The sequence below is a fragment of the Rhinoraja longicauda genome, chromosome 35, assembly GCF_053455715.1.
Source record: "Rhinoraja longicauda isolate Sanriku21f chromosome 35, sRhiLon1.1, whole genome shotgun sequence".
Classification (NCBI taxonomy): domain Eukaryota; kingdom Metazoa; phylum Chordata; class Chondrichthyes; order Rajiformes; family Arhynchobatidae; genus Rhinoraja; species Rhinoraja longicauda.
In genome coordinates, this window is record NC_135987.1 from 18,752,647 (window position 1) to 18,766,055 (window position 13,409).

Consider the following 13,409-nt stretch of genomic DNA (forward strand, 5'->3'; position numbering starts at 1 on the left):
TGAGCTCCTTTATTAACAGAATGTTCCTCTTTCTCACGGGATAAATTTCTCTTTCTAGTTGGGATAACTTCCTGCTGAGTTTTATGACCTGGCTGTTTAAGTGTCGGCTCCTGCTTATTCACTGACCAGTCTCTTAGCTTAAATGTAGAAACAAATGCTTAAATGTACAAACAAACGCAGATGCTGGTTTATACCAAAGATAGACACAAAATGTTGCAGTAACTCAGTGGGTCAGGCAGCATCTCTAGAGAAAAAGAATGGGTGCCATTTCGGGTTGGGACCCTTCTTCAGACTGAAGAAGGGTTCAATCCTGACCTTGGGTGCACTCTGTGTGGAATAAGCACATTCCCTCTGTGATTGTGTGGGCTTCTTCTAGGTGCTCTGGTTTCCTCCCCTATCCCAAAGACATGCACGTCTGGAGGTTAACTCCCCTCTGTAAAGTTGCCCTGAGTGTGTAGCAGGTGGATGATGGAGTTGAATAACTTAGAACCTGTGTGAACGGGATGGTTGGCATGGAATCAGTGGAGTATCTCAAAACTACATCATAGAGGAACAGTGATATGTAATCAATTCGAGATGGTGGGCGACTTAGAATGAAACCAGCAGGTGGCAATGTTCCCATGTGCCTGATGCCCCCATCCATGACAGTAATGGCAGCAGTTTGAGTTATTATCAGTGTAGTCTAACAGAGTAATTGTGGTGCATATTGTAGATGGTACAAACATGTGTGCCATTAGTGGAGGGGATGAATATTTAGAGTGCTAAAGTTCCAACCAAGTGGCTTGCTTTGCCTTGCACGCTGTCAATCCTTCTAAGAGTAGTGCAGTTTAATTTAGTTTAGAGATACAACACGGAAACAGGCCCTTTGTCTCACCGAGTCCGCACTGACCAGCGATCCCCACATGCTAACGCTGTCCTACACACACACAAGGGGCAATTTACAATCTTACCAAGCCAATCAACCTACAAACGTCTTTGGAATGTGGGAGGGAACCAGAGCACCCAGAGAAAACCCACGCAGGTCATGGGAAGAACGTACAAACTCCATATAGACAGCACCCGTAGTTAGGATTGAACTGGGTCTCTGGCGCTGTGAGGCAGCAAATCCACCACTGCGCCATAGTGCCAAGTAGTTGAAACTGCACTCATCCAAGCAAGTGAATTACACCCCAATTGAATCACTCAGCACAGGAATCCTCCCTACTTGCCTGGGCCAGCGTGGCTCCAACAATACAGAAGACACGTGCAGGACAAAACCACACACATCAGCCAATGTGCACAGGGTCTCTTTTGGGAGCTTTCTCTGTACAAAGCAACTGCTTATCTCATACATTATAACAGCATCAACATCAGACTGATATTGAAAACATTCCCCTCCATCTCCACACTGTCATTACCCTGCATGAACGGCATTTTAATAACATAGTGTGTCGCCCAACAACACGCCCAATTAGGGCTCATTTTCAAGCTCAAATTTGTTAAACGCTGATCATATCACACGCACTTATTCCAACCATTCACCCTGGTGTTTCACCTATTTGATACTTATTTAACTGGGCTGAAATTGGACCACCCTCGTATGTGAACAAGCCACAAACTATCGCAACTGTCATGTTGCCGACTCACTTTAGATCAAAGAGACGTCTCAACTATTCATTACATCTGATGATTAGGGGTGATACCATGGGCACATTAAAGCCGAGGGACAAAGTGGGACATGAGAGGGGGACCCGAGGAGACAAGTTTAGATTTAGATTTAGAGATACAGCGCAGAAACAGGCCCTTCGGTCCACCGGGTCCGCACCGCCCAGCGATCCCCGCACATTAACACTATCCTACACCCACTAGGGACAATTTTTTTAAAATTTTTACATTTGCCCAGCCAATCAACCTACAAACCTATACGTCTTTGGAGTGTGGGAGAAAACCGAAGATCTCGGAGAAAACCCACGCGGGTCATGGGGAGAACGTACAAACTCCGTACAGTAGAGCACCCGTAGTCAGGATTGAACCCGGGTCTCCGGCGCTGCATTCGCTGTAAAGCAGCAACTCTACCGCTGCGCCACCGTGCCGCCCCAAAGTTATTCACACTTTGAGAGTGGTGTGCACATGGAACAAGCTGCCAGAGGAAGCAGTAGCGGTGGGTACAATGGTGAGGTTTCAAAGACATTTAAACAGGCACATGGATAGGAATGATTTCGAGGGATATACAGCAGGTCAATCACAGGCAAATGGGTCTAACGCTACAAAACCTGGTTGGCAAGGATGAGTCGAGCTTGTTTCCGGGCTGTATGACTCCATGACTCTATTACACCTCAAAAGATGTTCATTTACATCAGTGGATTAAGTTTTTAATAATGGTCATGTTGAATAATCCAGTTAACTCACTTATTGAGAGTCACCTAGCTCTTCATATTCTCTGTGATATTCACCACTGACGTTATGGTTTTCCATCGTATGGAGTACTGAAGATTCCTGATTCAAGTTTCACGCTTTAGGTACAGTGTTTCACTTTCCCGGCTTATTTATACATTAAGCCGTTTCACACTCACACCTCCCCGCAGTGTGAATGGCCTTCAAACTATTGGTTGATGTCTAAGTCAATGTCTACTAACTAAGAACCTCTGTAAAAACCATTGTTGCATCAGGACTGGTGCAAACCATTGTGAAGTAACTTTGAAACAATAGGAACAAAGAAACATACCATTCACGGTGCATGCAGGCAGAGGGAGATATCCTTTGTAGGGCTCAGGAGTGAAAGAGACCAAAGTACCTCAAAGAACCAATGGACACAGAACGTTTTAAAGACCATCCACTGAAGTATGTAAGCTGAGAACAAAAAGAGTTGATTTTTGTTTGTAGAATGTGGCATTGCTAATGCGGAAAGATATTTCATATCTCCACAGAGTTTGTAGACAGTGATGAAGCAAATGTCGCTTCCCACTAACTCTGAAAATATTCCTCACAAAGAGTTCAGTGACATGGACCTTTCAATCAAACCCTTCCATCCTCATCTGTATCCACCTATCACTTGTGTAGGAAGGAACTGCAGATGCTGGTTTAAACCGAAGATAGACACAAAAAGCTGGAGTAACTCAGTGGGACCGGTAGCATCTGTGGAGAGACGGAATGGGTGACGTTTTGGGTCGAGACCCTTCTTCAGACCTCTGAAGAAGAGGTCACCCATTCCTTCTCTCCACAGATGCTGCCTGTCCCGCTGAGTTACTCCAGCTTTTTGTGTCCACCTATCACTTGCCAGGTTTTGTCTCGCCCCCACCTCTCTTTTCCAGCTTTTTCCCTCCCTACAGCTATCACTCTGAAGAAGGGTCCTGACTCACAACGTCACCTTTCTATTCCCTCCCCAGATGCTGCCCTGAATTACTCCAGTACTTGTTTTTCTTACCTCTGTTGTTATCAGTCCCTTGGAACACAATGTTGACATCCCATCTAGCCTGTGAAGCAGCCAAACACATTTGATCATTCTCAGACAGGAAAACACTTGTTTTATATATAATCTACATCAGTCTGAAGAAGGGTCTCGACCCGAAACGTCCCCCATTCCTTCTCTCTCGAGATGCTGCCTGTCCCGCTGAGTTACTCCAGCATTTTGTGACTACCTTCGATTTAAACCAGCACTTGCCGTTCTTTCCTACACATTTTAATATATGTTTGTTTTTACATTAATCAATGGAGAGGAAAGATTTAGAAAGATATATGTTCTAAACGCAGGCAGATGGGACCAACTTAAACAGGGCACCTTGGTCGTCATGGACAAGTTGTGCTGATGGGTCTGTTTCCGTGCTATATGACTCTATGACTCTAAAAGCTGCCAATTCCCTATTCTCTTGTCACATATTTAAACTAGGGGCAAGTTGGTAACAGCTAAGTAACTAAGTAACTTTAATCTTAGAAGGAAGACAATATTTTGAATGGATAAACTAGGGTTGTCCTCCTCAGAACAAAGACAGTCAAGGGGAGATTAGCGAGAAGTGGACAAATCCCTGACTGATTCACCTTGGGGAAAGAAAGAAGAACTCTTCCTATTAATGAGCGTTTAAATGAATGGGAGACACAGATTAATTTTTTTAGTAAAAGCCACAAAGGACGGTGTTCAGAGTGGAGGATGTGAGAAAAAATAAATACCGTGAGTAGTCATGATTGAGAACCGATTGCTGGAATAGTAGTGGATGTCGGGTCACTCAATGCTTCCAAAAGCAAACAAGATCAACATTTGAGGAAAATGGCTAAGGGAAACGTGCAAAGAAATGTGGCTGACAAGCTTGCTCCCAGCACAACTAAATATATCAAAGGTGTCCCACCCTGCCTTCATGATTCTTTTACAAGATCTTTGTAGGTTGGTGTCCATGAACTTAACAATCAGTTTTCTTTTACCAAAAAAAGCACAAAGTGCTGGAGTAACTCAACGGGTCAAGCAGCATCTCTGGAGGTCTAGCCTTTAACCTGCCTGGAATTAAGCGAGAAAAAAACATACCATTCACTGTGAAAACCGGCTAGAATCTGGAATGACACAACTTGTCCCAAAATCTGGGATACATCGGAACTTTAGAATATTTGTTTTATTAACTACTTTTAGGTGGACAATTCCTCTCTCCCTTTTACCCATGGGAGACAAATGTTAATTGGTAGTTCAATTCCTAAATAATTATAAATGAATAGAGAGAAAAGGATTCAATTTAGAAATATTCTTTCCTCCAAACATGAAATTGATGACTTCTCATACATTATTTTCCTAACCTTCCTTCTCAGAGAAGGACATACATTTATATGCCTCAGTGCAGTTCAGTTTAGTTTATTGCTACGTGTACCGAGCGAGATACAGTGAAAAGCTTTTGTTGCATGCTAACCAGTCAGCGGAAAGACAATACATGATTTCAATCGAGCCTACCTTCCTGGAATGGGGTGACCAGAACTGCACACAATACACAATTGGCCGCACGGTGGCGCAGCGGTAAGTTGCTGCCTTACATCGCTTACAGCGCCAGAGACCCGGGTTCAATCCCGACTACTTTATCTGTCTGTACATAGTTTGTATGTTCTCACCGTGACCGCCAGGGTTGTCTCCAATCTCTTTGGTTTCCAAAGACATATAGGTCTGTACGTTAATTGGTTTGGTCTAAATGTCAAATGTCCCTAGGATTGTGTTATTGTGTGGGGGGATCGCTGGGTCGGTGCGGTCTTGGTGGGCCGAAGAGCCTGTTTCCGCGTTGTATCTTTAAACTAAACTAAACAAAACTAAACTAAACTAAACCAAACTAAACTAAACTCCAAATGTAGCCTAACCAAAGTCCTATAAAGCTGCAGCATGACTTCCTGCAGCAGTGGATGGTAATGTTATCCCTAAGCCAGAAACACAAACATTATTGATGCAACACATAAATGGTTGGACATCAGAGTGTACCTTACCCAATACTGAGGTGTGAAATTCCCTGCTTAAAGCCTTCAGGGGCTGCATGTGGCCCGGCCTCCCCCTCTGTCATGAATGTGTCAGACCCAATGATCAGAGTTGACATCATGACACTCAACCATTCTGATTTGCCACGTTGCTGTGGATCCATTGTTTATTTAAGTGTTGTCCAGCCTACCAGTGGCCTGGACACAAGCATGTGGGGAAAGCACTACCAAAGATGGGCAGTCTAGAAACCACAAAGGTCCAGTGGATTCAAGCTGAGGGACTGGAGGAACTAAGTATTATTCAAAAATAGCTCCAGGGAAATTTGTGAGCTTGAAGATTAAAAAATCCCAAGGACCCGATGGCCAACATCCCAGAGTTTTGAAAGGTGGCAAGAGAAATAATGGATGTCTTTGTTATCCCCTTCCAAATTCTATAGAGTTTGGAGCTGTTATTGTGGATTGAAGAGAAACAAATGTCACTTCACTGTTAAGAAAGGGAGAGTTAGAATATACAAAGAACATACTTTTTCAGTGGTGTAGAATATTCCGGAATCTATAATGAAGGATGTACTAATAGAACACCTTGAAGGAGGATAGAGCAGATCTGACATGCATTTATGACAGGGCAATTTTGTTGACCAATCTGTTGGAATTCTTTTAGGTTGTGACCAACAGAATTGATAAGGGGAGTCAGTTAGGGTAGTTTGTTTGGATTTACAAAAAGCTTTTGATAAGATCCTACACAGGATGTTGATCAACAAGTTTAGATCCTGCGGAACTGGAAGTAACATACTGGATGTGTAAGACGGAACTGCAGATGCTGGTTTAAACCAAAGATAGACACAAAAAGCTGAAGTAACTCAGCGGGTCAGACAGCATCTCTGGAGAAAAGGAATGGGTGACGTTTTGGATCAAAAACCCTTCTTCAGACCGAGAGTCAGGGAAAAGGGAAACGAGAGATATAGACGATGATGTAGAGAGATATAGAACAAATGAATGAAATATGCAAAACGGTAACGATGATGAATGATCACAGAGGGGGAGCAGTGAGAGAGGATGTTGCAGAACTCTCATTGTAGAGAGGAGGAGAACTAAAGTAGGCATAGCTTGAGGTGGCTTGAGAATTAGTGAGAGGATTGAAAGCAAAGAGTGGGAAAAAAAGGACAGTTCCCTGGATGACATGCTGTTACAGGACTAGTGGTTACAGAGATATAGCTGGCAGAGGAGAGACCGTGATCAAAGAGGCTGTTCTCCCAGAACGAGGCCAACCAATTGTACATCGGATGTGCTGGTGCCTGCGATATCTCCAACTGCAAAATCTGTGCTTGTGAGGGCCTGTGCTTCCACTGTAAAATATATATATTTTTAATGTGCGGCATGGTGGCGTGGCGGGAGAGTTGCTGCCTTCCAACACCAGAGACCCGGGTTCGATCCTGACTACAGGTGCTGTCTGTACGGAGTTTGTACATTCTCCCTGTGACCATGTGGGTTTTCTCTGGGAGGTCTGGTTTCCTGCTTCTTCTTCTTTCGTGCCCATCACCCATGTTTCAAATGTTACATCGCTGTCATCGTCTGCCCTGAAGAGGGCGCAAGCTTCAGGGAGCCATCACTTGTACAATAGATGATGGTGGTAGCAGAATCAGCTCAGGACTCTTCCAGTTTCCAGCCCCGCGATGTGGACGCTTCTGCTATGGGGCCATCTGGATTCCTCCCACACTCCAAAGACGTAAACATTTGCAGGCTAATTGGCTTGGTATCATTATAAATTGTCCCTAGTGTAGGATAGTGTTAGTGTGCAGGTTCCGGAACGCTGGCCGATGGGCCGAAGGGCCTATTTCTGCGCTATATCTCTAAGTTAAATAAACGGGAAAAAATCATGATAAAAGCTATATTGGATTTTCATGTGGAATTGCCCAACAGATGTACCTTCTGTAATGGTTTCAGCATTTCATTGAAATGATTCAAAGACATCAGTAATGTGTATATTTAATCTGAATACTTAAGCAGTCAGTAATTTATTGCAGTCTGAACTAAATTCTTAATGGTTATAAATTTTGAACATAAATCCCAAGCTTTAATCATGACCTGACATTTATAATTTTCAGAGGAATTGGATGACACTGATACTTAATGAGACCTCAGTTATTGCTCTCAGAGTGTCTGCTATGCTTTTCCTGGATGTTCAATGCGAATGCTGAGAGAAAAAGAGATTAGGTTAACTGCAAAGTGCCAGCAAGTTATTCTCTTTATACAGAGCATTGGAGAAATAAATGGAATAGTTAACAATGTGTGTTATTTTATTATTATATTTGAAAGCCTTTTGGATTTCTGGACCCTAATTCTATTGGGAGCTTGATGAGGCATAAGCAAAACGCTGGGTTTAAATGATGAGCAGATTAGTCTGAACTACATTTCAAGATGACTTGAACAGCAAAAGGCTTCAAAAGAGACTTCGCCTTTATTGGAATGACAAAGTGAATCGGGAAGCCTCACAACATCAGAAGCCTGGGTTCGATCCTGATCTCAGGTGCTATCTGTGTGGAGTTTGCACCTTCTACCTGTGACCGCATGGGGTTATTTTGGATGCTCTGGTTTCCTCCCACATTCCAACGACGTGTGGGCTTGTAATTCATTGCCCTTAGTGTGTAGGGAGTGGATGCAAAAGAGAGATAACATAGAACTAGTGTGAATGCATGATCGATTGTCGGAGTGGACTCGATGGACCGAAGGGCCTATTTCTAGGCTGTCTCAATCAATGAATCAAGCATTATAAAATCAATCTGACTCTTATGTTGATTAACTTAGATATCTTGGGAATGTGGAAGGAAACTGGTCGCAGGGAGAACTTGCAAACTCCACACAGGCATCACCAGAGGTCAGAATTGAACCCAGGTCTCTGGCGCTGGGAGGCAGCAGTTCTACCCACTGCGCCACTGTGCCACTAGACAGAGTTTTCATATTATTCATGCCGTCAAATAACTTCCAGAAGTTCACAGGTGAGAAGCTCCATTAGTTTTGTGAACACGTGAAGTTGCCACTTCAATGAACCAAAGCATTTCATCAGGTTTATTTTGAAAGAAAACCCTAATGGAAGATTTAAGTCTGTTGTCAGTTGAGTGATGGATTTACCCGAGAAAGCAGCTTCCAGTCTGCTCTGAACAATGAGTCATCCGATTAAAGTCTTAGTTGCTGGTATTGCATCTGTCCAAAGCCAGCTTCTGTGCGCAGGCCAGCAGAATGCTCCCTCCGGAATAACATCAAGATTACTTTCAATAAAATCAAGCCTGCTGCTCACACTATAATGAAGCATATGGAGATTTGCTACATTTCCATCCTATTTGCTGTGACATACATCTCTCTTGGTAAGTGTGTGGTCTCGTTATATTTTTAAAATAAGCTCTCTGTCAGAACGACCGGAGTAGCCTAATCCGCAATAATCCTCAGCGTAATTATTAACTATATCATGGAGTGTGTCAGCCAAACTACATGCATAATATTGTGATAATAACTAATAATAATATCAAGTAGGACATGAAGTAATTTAACATTGAACGTGGAATTATTGTTGGAAACTGGTTCTGTGCTGTCTTGGAAGATGTTTTGGGATCTTTTCATGGATTGAATGCACACTTTCGCTCATTACATTTGCATTTGTGATTATGTATGTCTATTACAGCAAAAATAAACATTTTGCAGTTATTACTACACTGATCTAACTAACTAGCCCTTCTGCATATTCAGATATAATATGAAAATGCTCCAAAATTGTCGAAAATAATGTTGAGTGAAGTCCATTAATCACGATAGTGTGACAGAAATGATTAGTAGTTATTTAAATTGTAAGCGATTTCAAGTAAACTGTCCATGGGATGGAGGTCATTGGATTGTTGTTTGCTGGGAGCCTACAGCATGCATCGTGCTCGGAGATTTCTTGATTAACACAATGTTGAATTTCCGCTAGTTCGTGCAGATTATGCGCCTTATTTCTACGACAATGCACCCAACAGCACCAATGGGAACATGGCTATGTTGAGCATACCTGAAGACGCAACTATAGGTAGGTGTTAGAGATACTTTCGTGGTAAATGTTGCAAAGCTTAATGCTCTTTGACCATGCGATGGAAATTCACACACAAAACATCGTCGTGTCTGATCCATAACAATCCCACTTTTCTGGATACCTATCCTATACCTCAGCAAACAATGACCTGTTTCCTTTATCATCGTTACTTTTTCGCATATCGTTCATTCATTTGTTCCATATCCCTCTAAATCACCGTCTATATCTCTCATTTCCCTTTCCCCTGACTTTCAGTCTGAAGAAGGGTCTCGACCCGAAACGTCACCTATTACTTTTCTACAGAGATGTGGGTTGACCCACTGAGTCACTCCAGCTTTTTGTGACTATTTTGCAGATATGAAGATCAGTTGTGGGAAAATGGGAATGATGTCCTGTCCTCGTCAGACAGTGACCTGCATGACTGGAAACATCGACCATTCCTTTCCACTCACAGATGCTACTTGATTTGCTGAATTCCTCCAGAGGACTGTTTGTTGCTCCAGAGTAAAGGTGTCCTGTACACTTGTGGAGATTGTACTGGGCCTTGGCCTTGTGTAACTCTAGAGGAATATCCTTCCCTTGGATTTTGTGAAGCAAGATTTAGAGGGATAGGCCCTTCAGCCCAACTTGTCCATGCTGACCGAGCGAGATGCTTTCCTGAGCTGGTTCCGTAGTGGTCCATATCCCTCTGAACCTTTCCCAAACACGAACCTGCCCAAGTATCTTTCAAACATTGTAATTACATCTAATCCTACATCTTACTCTGGCAGCTTGTTCTGAATGAAAAATTGCCCTTTTGACCCCTTTTAAATCTTTCCCCATTCATTTTAAATCTATGCCTTCCAGTAACATCCTTGAAAAACATTTCTGCATCTCTCTAGTTTAATCACATCCTTCTTATGATGTAGTGACCCAGAACTGTACACAACATTCCAGATGTGGTCTCAAGGGGGGGGACAGAGGTTATGGGGAGAATGGGGTTAGGGCGGAGAGATAGATCAGCCATGATTGAATGGTGGAGTAGACTTGATGGGCTGAATGGCCTAATTCTGCTCCTATCACTTATGATCTCCAACATGTACAGCTGTAACACGAAATCCCAAATCTTGTATTCAATACCCCAATGATCCCAAATCTTGTATTCAATACCCTTATGCCTTCTTCACCACCTTGTCTACCTGCATTGCCACTTTTAGAGGACTATGTACTTCTACCCCCAGGTCTCTGTTCTGCAACACTCCTCAAAACTTTACGCTTACTATGTAAGCCCTGCCCTGGGGTAACCTGCCAAGCTGCATGTGAGGAGAGAATCTGTACAATTGACCTAAACTCACTAGAGACAAGAACAATGGAGGCAATGATGTGTAACTTGTTCCCCTGTAATGTGTTCCTAATGGTATAAACATGATTTCAAATCTCTCCCTAGGATCCCATGTATACACTTTAAATGGGACTGATCTGGAGGGAAATTCTGTTGCATATGACATGACATTTGAACCAGGATCGAAAAGCTATTTTTCAGTGGATCCACAAAGTGGGAAAGTCACTTTGGTGGAAGAGCTGGACAGAGAGGTAAGGCTGCTTTGGCTCATTTACAATGAATGGCAGAATTCAATCAACACATGGACCACACCTCCAGTATAAATTCCATTTGGAATATTTTGGAGGACCAAGAACCAAGAACACAAGGAGGCTTTTCAGCTTATTGTGTCTTTATTACTGCAGAAACAATGAACTGCAGATGTTGATTAATACACAAAAGGACATAAAGTGCTGGAGTAAATCAGCAGGTCAGTCAGATCTTTGGAGAACATGGAAAGGTAACCAAGACCCTTCGAGTCTGAAGAAGGGTCTTGACCTGAAACGTCACATTTCCATGTTCTCCAGAGATCTGCCTGACCCGCTGAGTTACTCCAGCACTCTGTGAAACATCACATTTCCATCTTCTCCACAGATGCTGCCTGACCCGCTGAGTTACTCCAGCACTCTGTGAAACGTCACCTATCCATGTTCTCCAGAGATCTGCCTGACCCACTGAGTTACTCCAGCACTCTGTGAAACGTCACCTATCCATGTTCTCCAGAGATGCTGCCTGACCCGTTGAGTTACTCCAGTACTCTGTGAAACATCACATTTCCATCTTCTCCAGAGATGCTGCCTGACCCGCTGAGTTACTCCAGCACTCTGTGAAACGTCACATTTCCATGTTCTCCAGAGATGCTGCCTGACCCGCTGAGTTACTCCAGCACTCTGTGAAACGTCACCTATCCATGTTCTCCAGAGATCTGCCTGACCCGCTGAGTTACTCCAACGCTTTGCATCCTTTTGCGCATTTTTATTACTGGTGACTTTAAATTGGCCTTTCCACACTAAATCCACTCTCCTACCATCTCTCCATTACTTGCATGTTCTTTCTCAAAAATGTATCCAATTCCTTTAAAAGAGATCAGCTTTCACTGCCTCTGATCATCCCAATGCACTTTGTAGTCATTTCATTCTATGACAGTTCTGAAGTAAAGTCCCTGTTATAATGCAGGAAACTTTAGTACATTAGAAGTAGAAACAGAAGTAGGACATTTGGCACCTTCTCTGCAGTTTAGTAACATTAGGGCTGATCATTCATCTCAGCGCCATTTTCCCGCACTAACCCCAAATCCCCTGATTTCCTCAATAGGCACCATTTGGTGTTGGTATTGGTTTATTCTTGTCACGTACTGAGATAGTGGAAAACTGTGTTTTGGATGCTCAGGAAAGGATGTTTCCAGTAATGGGAGAGTCTAGAACCAGAGGGCACAACCTCAGGATAAAAGGACGTACCTTTAGAAATGAAATACAGAGGAACTTCTTTAGTCAGAAGGTGGTGAATCTGCGGAATTCATTGCCACAGGCAGCTGTGGAGGCCAGGTCTTTGGGTATTTTTAAAGCAGAGATTGGTAGTTTCTTGTTTAGTAAGTGCATCAAAGGTTATGGGGAGAAGGCAGGTGAATAGGGATGATCAGGAAAAATAGAACAGTCATGACCGAATCAGAGTGCAGATTCAATGGGCCGAATGGCCTAATTCTGCTGCTACATCTTATGGTCTGAAGTTACAAGTTTTATATAACACAACCTTTGTGATCCCCAAACAAAAAACATTTCAAAACCAGGACTTTATGATAAATGTCAGCCATTCTTTGATGATTGATTACATATACCAGCAAGTTCAGGAGTTTGCTGGACATGTGTCCAAATACAGAGGTCTCACGGCTATGGGCAGTCTTCTGCCGACACACTCTGGGGCCTAGCACTACAACTTGAATGCTGCAATAGCCTCTGCAGTGACATGGAGCAGTCCGCTCTCAGGTCTACTCAGGCTAAACCTGCCACACAGCAACCCTCCGCCCTTTCAGTTCAACAGAGATTGTTCACCCGCAAGAAAGAAAGGTAAAAAGAGAATAAATTACTTATTTGCGAAATATTTCCAGATGCTGCAATGTCCCTGCGGACAGTTTGAGGGTTTTGGGGGTTTTAATATTTGAATTAAAATTTTCTCAAGGTGGAAGCGTCAAAGACTAGAGGACATAATGTTAAGGCGAGAGTGGCTGTGTTTAAAGGAGATGTGTGGGGCAAGGTTTTTACACAGGATAGTGGATGCCTGGAATGTGCTGCCTGGGACGGTGGTGGAGTTTACAAGAGTGGTGTTTAAGGGTTTTTTACATAGGCGCATGTATATACAGGGATGGAAGGGATATGGATCATGTGCAGGCTGATAAGAGTTGGTCTTGGCATTATGTTTGGCACAGACATTGTTGGCCGAAGGGCTTGTCCTTGTCTGCACTGGTCTATGTTCTATTTAAGACATCAAGAGACAAAATGGTTTATTAATTTTCATTTTTGAATGTTTCTGAATGAAAGGGCAAGCAATGCTTTGAATGAACCGGGCAGGTGGACAGGCAGT

The 13,409-nt window shown here is 43.1% G+C and overlaps 1 protein-coding gene across 4 annotated transcripts in view; it reads left to right on the forward strand.

The window, feature by feature from the left end:
* Positions 1 to 13,409, forward strand: part of cdhr1a (cadherin-related family member 1a) — a 67,676-nt gene that overhangs the window by 23,129 nt on the left and 31,138 nt on the right. For 2 of the 4 annotated variants that reach the window (XM_078428662.1, XM_078428665.1), the window contains exons 1-3: positions 8,718 to 8,774; positions 9,374 to 9,469; positions 10,899 to 11,044. In XM_078428662.1, coding sequence (XP_078284788.1) covers positions 8,723 to 8,774; positions 9,374 to 9,469; positions 10,899 to 11,044 — 294 coding nt within the window. In that variant the 5' untranslated portion in view covers positions 8,718 to 8,722. Of the gene's footprint in view, positions 1 to 8,717; positions 8,775 to 9,373; positions 9,470 to 10,898; positions 11,045 to 13,409 lie in introns of those variants that run through there. The other 2 variants (XM_078428663.1, XM_078428664.1) reach the window with 1 other exon arrangement.